At 45.0% G+C, this 8,679-nt stretch overlaps 1 protein-coding gene across 1 annotated transcript in view; it reads right to left on the bottom strand.

The window, feature by feature from the left end:
- NXN (nucleoredoxin) overlaps positions 1–8,679 on the bottom strand; it is a 212,742-nt gene that overhangs the window by 40,383 nt on the left and 163,680 nt on the right. The window contains exon 3 of the mRNA XM_007937564.1: positions 3,307–3,424. Within this exon, the coding sequence (XP_007935755.1) occupies positions 3,307–3,424 (118 nt within the window). The remainder of the gene's footprint in view (positions 1–3,306; positions 3,425–8,679) is intronic.

The following is an 8,679-nucleotide window of genomic DNA, read 5'->3' as shown; positions in this document are numbered from 1 at the left end:
TGAAAAGAGGATTGGTCAGTTCATGGCCCTGGTAGGAGGGCCATGCCTTGAAATTGACAAGGAGTTTGCTTCTATGCACAGCCAACGCTGAAGAGGTTTCAGAAAGAAAGGAAGAAAGAAGCAGAAAGGAGAAGAGGCAAGAAGAGGGAAAAGAGAAGAAGCAGAGAGAGAGGAGGCAAGGCACTTACACAGGTCAAGGGCTATCACCCTGAAGACTGTGAGACACCTGAAAGCAGCCCTATGAAAGAGTCAGTGGTGATGGCAAAAACCTGCTGCTAGGAATGCAGCTAAAGAGAGCTGAACAAAACTGCTACACTGGCTATGAGCTGGGCCAGTTGGCAGTGAGAGGTCAACGGCAGGGAGGCCGAAGGCAGAGGGACCTGTCCTGAGGGGGCCAGGAGGAGGCCTGCACAACTGAAAGGGGGTGTGCACGGCAGAAAGAAGGTCCTCCTTGCTTACACAGCCAAGAAGAGCTGAGCCAGCTGTCCTGCTCTGAAGAAGGGAGAGGTGTGCGCTCCACTTTGGGGAAGCCTTTCAGACTTTGCCTACATGCTTCCTGATCCTGATCCTGGGTTGGATGTAACCTGTTGATTCTGATCCTGAATTGGACCCTGTTACTTCCTTAATAAAACCCCTCACCTGAAAATATGGTCTGTAAGTTCTATGTGGTCACTGCAGTGGATATCGAACCCAGCAGAGAAGTAGAGTGGGGGAGGGGGGGCTGGTTCAAAACTGGTAAGGAAGTTGGAGAGTGGAGGTACGTCTCATCTCCACTGCACAGGAATCAGCTTTGTGCTGATGGTGATTCTCTCTCCTCCTCCTGAAGTTAGAGGACTTCATGTGCTCCTAGAACCTAACGGTGGTATATCCACAGAATGGAATATTATGCAGCCATAAAAAGGAATGGAGTTCTGATAAATGCTATAACATGCATCATTCTTGAAACCATTATGCTAAGTGAAATAAGCCAGGCACAAAAGGACAAACACTGCATGATATCATTTATATGAGATACCTAGAACTGGCAAATTCATAGACATGGAAAACAGAACAGTGGTTACCAGGAGCTGTGAGGAGGCAGGCAAAGGGGAGCAGCTGCTTAGTGGATATGTGGTTGAAAATATTTTTGGAACTAGACTGAGGTAGTGTTTGCACAACATTGCGAATGTATTAAATACGATTGAACTTTCCACTTTAAAAGGGTTAATCTTATGTTATGTGATGATCATCTCCAAAAACAAAACACAACCTCCCCCAGGTAATTCAGATGATGGGCCAGGTTCACGAATCATGGCATTGGGTATTCACCATGAGTTTTATCAATTCTAACCCTGGAAACTCAGTGGTTCTCATCTCTGAATGCGTTTTAGAATCAGCTGGGGGACTTTAAAATTTCATGCCTGGGCTGATACTCTGATTCAGAGCTTCTGATTCAGTTGGTCCGGGTTGGGGCCCAGGGAACTAAGGAAGAACTTGAGATGAATAAAAGCAATGAGGAAAATCTGCCCAACCCGGATGGTCAACACACTGAAGACGCTTAAGTCCCAGGCAGCAAGAGTAAATAATGCTCCCAGCCCCATAGAGCAGTCTTTTCTCACAGGGTGGTCCATGGACCACTGCCTCAAAATCGCCTGGGGAGAGGGTGGGAGGAGGGAAGCATAGATGGGTTACAAATGCAGGTGGCCAAGCCCACCCTGAAACAACTGAAGACAAAATCTCTGGGGATGAGGCCAGGGAATCTGCATTTTCAACACATGTCAGAATGATACATTTTGTGAGTGTGCTTAAATCTGAGAAGAAAAAGGCTTGGTCCCACCATGCCTTGGTCTTCTACTGAGGGCAATTCTTTGAAGCAAGAAAAAGTTTTGGCCAGTGTTGAATCCTCTAATCGGAACAAGAGGTAAAACGAGGAAGATCTTACTACCCTTTTATCACTCCAATGCAAGGGGAAAAGCAGCAGATAGTGACAAGCCAGTGAGCAGGGTGACCACAGCAGCCTATGCCACGCATGGCCATCTAGCGGGTTGGGCAGCACTGAGCAACGGGGGCCACATTCACCACTGAGGTCAGAAGAGCAAAACAGAGACCACCGACCTTATTATGGTAGTATTTATGGAGAAAAAACCCCACACAGCCCGCCTTAAGGAGCTCTGGTGGCGTAGTGGTTAACACATTTGGCTACTAACCTAAAAGTCAGTGGTTCAAACCCACCAACCACTCTGCAGAAGAAAGATGAGGCAGTCTGTTTCCGTAAAGATTTACAGCCTTGGAAACCCCATAGGGCAGTTCTACTCTGTTCTATAGCGGTGCTATGAGTCAGAACTAACTTGATGGCAGTGGGCTTGGTTTTTGGGTAGCCTGCCTTTAACTTTATTAGAGAGTGAATGGTGTCCCCCTAAACTGTGCGTTGAAATCCTAACCTCTGTACCCGTAAATAGGACCTTGTTTGGAAACAGAGGTTTTCTTTTGTTATGTTAATGAAGCCACAGCACATAGGGTAGATTCTAAGCCTACTTACTTCTGAGTTACAAGAAGAGAAAAGCAGGAGCAGATATGTGTGCACACGCACACACACACACACACACACACACGTGCACGCACGCGCACACCAAACAATGTCAAGGAACTCCTGAGGCTACTAAGGAAAAAATGACCTCCCCCTAGAGTCACACACTCTGATTTTGGACTTTGAGCTACCAGAATGGTGAGAAAATGAATTTTTCTTCTTTTAACACACTTGTGGTATTTCTGTTACAGCAGCCTAGGAAACAGACAAAGTTATTTTGTGAAAAAGAAGTCAGTATCTGAGTTCTTAGAAGCCCTGATGGCACAGTGGTTAAGCGCTCAGCTGCTAGCAAAAGTTCAGTGGTTCGAACTCACTTTCGCTGTGCGAGGATGACGTGGCAGTCTCCTTCTGTAAAGATTACAGCCTTGGAAATTCCACAGAGCAGTTCTACTCTTTCGCTCCACTGGGTCACTCTATATGGAACGGACTGGGCGGCAACAAGGTACCTGGGCTCTTGGCTGCTTCACAACAGCCTCCTTGGCCCTCAAAGCTGAATGTCCTTTTTCAGATTCCATTTCTTTGGCCCATGAATTACGGCACCCAGGGGAACCTTCTGGTCCTTTTAAAGATCTTAACCATGATCCACAGAATATATGATTTCGTTGGGACAAGAATATTCTCTAGGCAAACAAACCCACTTACGTATATTTTATTTGTAAGCTCTTAACTAAGGAGAGGAGTTGGGTGCGGGGAGTAGAGTTGGGTAATCAGAACAGAGGATGGACAGGTCAGGGTTCTACCTTCTGGGTCATCGCGGATCACCAGCAGCCCGTTCCTGCACACGACCTTCCCTGTGGTGGCGTCGAGGAATATTAGTGATGGAATGTTGGAAATTCGGTATTTGTTCCAAAGTTTGAGCTGTAAGAAGAAAGGTAAAAGAAGGTGGTTAGGTCCAAATCAGATTACCTGCAGAGTTCTGTTGAAGTCCTCAGACCCGAGAGTACATAAACTGGACTGCACTAAAGTGCAAAAAGGTAGATTTCAACCCACAGTAGAGCCAGCTGGGCTGAGAGGACTCGGTTAAACTGGAATCCCATTTGGCCCTGCTCTCTGTAACAGTGCAGGGGGTTCTAAGTCCCACCCAGCTCAAGCTCTGACAGAGACCGATGGAGGATCCACTTATCCTCATTAGCTGCTACCGAGGTGGCCCCCAATCATGGGGACCCCACGTACAAGGGAACGAAATGCCATCCAGCCCAGCACCAGCCCCATGAGTGGATGCAGACTGAACTGTTGTGCTCCACTGATCATGAAGATGACCCCGGATTGGGCAGCATTCCATTCTGTTTACATGATCACCACGAATCAGAGCTGACTCGGCAGCAACTTAGAACAGCAACAATGAGACGTGCAGGTGGAGATTTCAAGTAGATAAAGACCCCTTGCCTTGAGAGTTCACTGTCTTGGTTCAACTGGGAGAACTACAATTTTGACGCATCTGTATCCTTGCCATTAAAATTTCCTCTAACAGGGAGATCTCTGTAGGAGATCCTGGATAGAGTGGGAGAACAATACTCAAAATCATTGGGAAAAAAAAGAAAAAGGAGGACCAGGTTTGCTGGTCTGATAGAGCCTGATGGAACCACAGAGACTGTGGCCCCTAGCTGTCCTTCATGCCTGGAATTGAACCCACTCCCGTGGCTTCCAGCCAAACAAAAGACAGGCATATGAGCTGAACATTTACATTAGGTAGAAACACTCCTTGGAGAGAACAATCATGGGAGAATAGAAAGTCTGTGTATGCACAAGGAGACAGCTCGGGGGGCAGGAGTTCATGGAAGGGAAGGACACAGGGAAGAGGTTAACTATGGGGAGAAAGTGGGAGGAGAGCTGTTGCATTGTGGGAAATAGTAGTCAATGTCATGAGACAAAGTATATGTGAGCTGTTGTATGGAAAGTGAATTTGCTCTGGAAACTTTCACCTAAATCACAATAAATTTTTTTTTTTTTTAATTTCCTCTAATAATCTTAGCATCTGCCTAAAACTTAAGATGATGCAATGGTGAGGACTGGGTGATAAAAATCTTACTGTATGGCTACTGCTATGTTCCTACACTCATTCAGAGCTAATTATCACTGTGATATCCAATTCACCCCTTTGCCTTTGGGATGGTGGATGTTAGAATCACCCAGACTGAGAGCTAACTACACTTAAAAAAAAGCATCCCCAAGAAAAGACTTCACAGTCTTCCGTGGTGCTGTATTAGAGCACTGAATCACATTTACTCACACCACAATCTCTGGTGGCACAATGGTTAAGCGTTAAGCTGTTAATGGAATGTCTTGTGGTTCAAACCCACCCAGCAGCTTCATGGGAGAAAACCCTTGGCAATCTGCTCCTGTAAAGATTACATCCTATGGGGTGGTTCTACTCTGTCACACGGGGTCACTAGGAGTCAAAACTGACTCGACGGCACCCAATAACCATCACAGTGAGGGGCATCAGTGCTTCCTCATCTTCAAGTGCCTTTTTGGGAGGAAACACAGTAGTGCAAAATGTAAATGGGCTTCAGTGGGCCCAGGTTTACCTCCTGGCCCTGCCATCTTCCAAATGTTGGTAGGTGACAATGCGCCAGGATCGGGCAGGTCAGAACCTCTCTCCTGCAACAGCAACACCCACGTCACAGCTGGAATGAGGTGACGTGTGTGGAGGACTCTGCAAACTCTAAAGCACTGCACACATGGGATGCGTCGTTAGTATTTCAATCAATTTATGCTAACTTCCCCCTTGTCTTGTCAGCATCCTTTTCAAAAGAACATTTTCTTGTCAACTCTACTTTAAAGCTACTCCATCAGTCATATAGTTAGTAAGCTGGGTATAAAACTACTCACAGAACAGGGATTTCCTTCTGTAGCAAGTGGTATTTTTGCCATAATCACCTTCTGCAAAGAACACTCTTTTTTTTTTTTTTTTGGTCTGTGTTATGTGGTCTATTTACCATGTTTTTCCTTTCTTCCCTACCCACCTTCTATTTAGATTTCCTGATTTTAAAGGGACATCTGGGTCTTTTATTTTTTAATGCTAGCTCTATGGATTTTGCTTTTCTCCTTACTTCAGAAAGTGCTGACCCCACATTTGATTCTGGCAGAGGGATTACTACTTTTTTCTTCACTTCCTGGCTGGAGTGACTAAAGTGTGAAATACAGTACAGTCTGGTCCAAAAGGGCAGAGAGACAGAGAAGGAAGTGAGTCAGGCAGTTTGCTTGCATCTGTCCTGTGACCCAGGAGACTGGTGGGAAAGCAAGCATTCCCATTCCACTGGCCACTAGGTGAGAAAAAGGCCTGTGACAATTTAACTAAGCCCTCTAAAGAGGGTTGACTGGCACTCTTAAGTCTAGAAAGACCAAATGGCATTTATATCCTACTATGGATTGAATCATGTCCCCCAGAAAGAGTATGTTGAGACCTAAGTCCTGGTACCTATGCATGTGACCATTTGGAAATAGGATCTTTGAAGATCTAATCGGTTAACATATACCAAACCCAAACCAAACCCATGGCCATCGAGTCAGTTCCAACTCATAGCGACCCCTACTGGGTTTCCAAGGCTGTAAATCTTTACGGAAGTAGATTTCCTCATCTTCCTCCTGCGGAGCAGCTGGTAAGTTTGAACCACCAACTTTCTGGTTAGCAGCCACACATCTCAGCCACTACGCCACTAGAGTTCCCTTAGACAAATTATAGGAGACCTCTAAGGACCCATCCGGTTAGCAGCCAAATGCCTTACCCACTATGAGTTAACATATGGTCATACCAAAATAAGATGGATCTGATTCCAATCTGAGTGATGTCCTATTAAAGAGGAAAAGAGACAGAGACAGACAGAAAGAGGAAGAACTGCATGTGAAAATGCAACCACAAGCCAAGGAAAGGATCTTCCTCTAGAGACGTCAGAGGGAGCGTGGCCCAGCTGATTTGGACATCTACCCCCCAGAACTTTGAGACAATACATTGCTATTGTTTTAAGCCACTCACTTTGTGGGACTTTGTTATAGCAGCCCTAGGAAACTAATACATATTCAAAAAAAAATTTTTCCCTCTCTCTCTATTATCTCTTTTGGCAAAAAGTCCACCCAAAGTTCATTTTTAGGACATCTACAACTTGGTGAATTACCTCCCTTCATTGATACCTGAAGGGCAGGTCACTGTAATATAGTATGTCCCAGCAAACCCCCAAAGCTAGAAATCTAAGCATTTATGATTAATTTACCAAGTTCAGATGCAAAGCAAAAAAGAAAAAAAAAAAAAGAAAAAGAAAGAGGAGACAATATTAGCTTAACTTGGCAAAGATCTAAAAGGATGACAAAATGGACTATTAAGTTACTTGAAAGTTCCCGTTCCTCAGCACTGACGGCTGGTTCTGGTTAACGATTCCAGGATTGTGGTTCGAGCTATCATCCTAGGAATGCTGGCCAGAAACGCTTTTACAGTGACCCAAGAAACAATGACGCAAATATCAAAAGAGACATGTTTGGGAACTGTTAAAACTGTGAAAATCCACCACTTGTCTGTCGGTTTGTTGTCCTGCAACATGTTATGACATCCAAGTTGTAGATGTCATAAAAATGAACTTTGAGTGGCTTTAGTTTTGCTGTGATGCTGGACTGCCAGAAGAATGAACTAACCTGTCTTGGAAAAAGAATAGCCAGAAAGCTCCTTAGAAGTAAGGATGGTGAGGCTCTGTCTCACATACTTTGGAGATGTTACCAGGAGGGAACCATCCCTGGAGAAGAACATCACGCTTGGTAAAGCAAAGAAACATAAACAAAGAAAGAAGGTCCTCAATGAGATGGACTGACACTGTGGCTGCACCAATGGGCTCAACCACAGCGGTGTCTGTGAGGATGGCGGACTGGGCAGTGCTTTGTTCTGCTGTACACGGGGGCATGGAATCAGAACCGACTCAACGGCACGTAACAGTAACAACAACCGCAAAAATACAAAATATAAAGCTGAGTTCATGGGAAACACTGGTGGGATTAGTCAGCACCCACAGATGCCACAGGAATATGCAACCTCGCAATTTCTGAAAAGCCCTAGCTCCTGAGGTTAACTAGGAATCATTTGGAAGGTTGGTCTTGCACTTGACAGGGCCTGAAGGGGTCCTAAGCTCTTATTTCTCAACAGCTGCTGCAAATCTGTGAGATCAAGCCAAAGTTAACACAGATGTGGATTAATCAATAAGCTTCTTGGCTAGGTCAGCAGGTGCCTTCTCAGACAAAAACCCTGCTCTTGTCCTCCCACCAAAGACTATCATTCTTCCTTCCCTGCCTCCCTCCATTCCTTTTTCAAACTGTGGTAACTATATACATAACAAAACATTTGACATTTCAACATTCCCAACAGGGCGGACCACAAAAGCCAGCAGCTCGTGGTTGATTCCAGTCCTCATTGATTAGTCAAATCTTTAGTCAATATATTCTTTTTGGAGGGCAGTGATATAGATAATGGGGTTATGAACATGGTTCTGGAGCCAGACTGCCTGCACTCACATCCTGGATGTACTGCATACCAGCTGGATGAGTTTACACAAGTTACATCACCCCTCAAAGCTTCAGTTTCCTTATTAGTAAGATGAGGATAAGAGCCACACGCGGTTTGTAATTGGTTGCTAACTCAAAGGTTGGCAGTTCAACTCTCCAGGGACTCTATAGAAAAGATTACAGCCCAGAAAACCCTATAGGAGCTCAGTTCTACTCTGTAAACACGTAGGGTTGCCATAAGTCAAGGACCAACAATGGTAGTTAACAATAGCAAAATAAAGATAATAACAATGCTTCCTTCATATTGTTGCTGTGAGAGCTCACTGGATTAATATACGGACAACAGTTAGAACACTGGTACAGACAGAGTAAGTGTTCAATAATTGTTAGAAATGATTATGATGATGATGCCTGAAGAGAATCTTGCCATTATTCCTTGGCTGTAAGCAGAGCAACATGATGGTTCCTGCAACCCCCACTTAGCACCATGCCAGCTGTAGGCATCCATTATTGTAGAGGAGATAGGAGGGTCTTGTCATGATTCTTTGGGTCTTGCATCAATTTGGGAGGTATTTACTGCCAGAGAGAGGGACCAGCAAGGAGACAAACCTACACAGCAAATGCCAGTT

Source organism: Orycteropus afer, unplaced genomic scaffold (genome assembly GCF_000298275.1).
Source record: "Orycteropus afer afer isolate SDZICR_OR568_19922 unplaced genomic scaffold, OryAfe1.0 scaffold00042, whole genome shotgun sequence".
NCBI classification, from domain to species: domain Eukaryota; kingdom Metazoa; phylum Chordata; class Mammalia; order Tubulidentata; family Orycteropodidae; genus Orycteropus; species Orycteropus afer.
The sequence above is the reverse complement of the archived record's forward strand: the minus strand, read 5'-3'. Positions and strand labels throughout refer to the sequence as shown.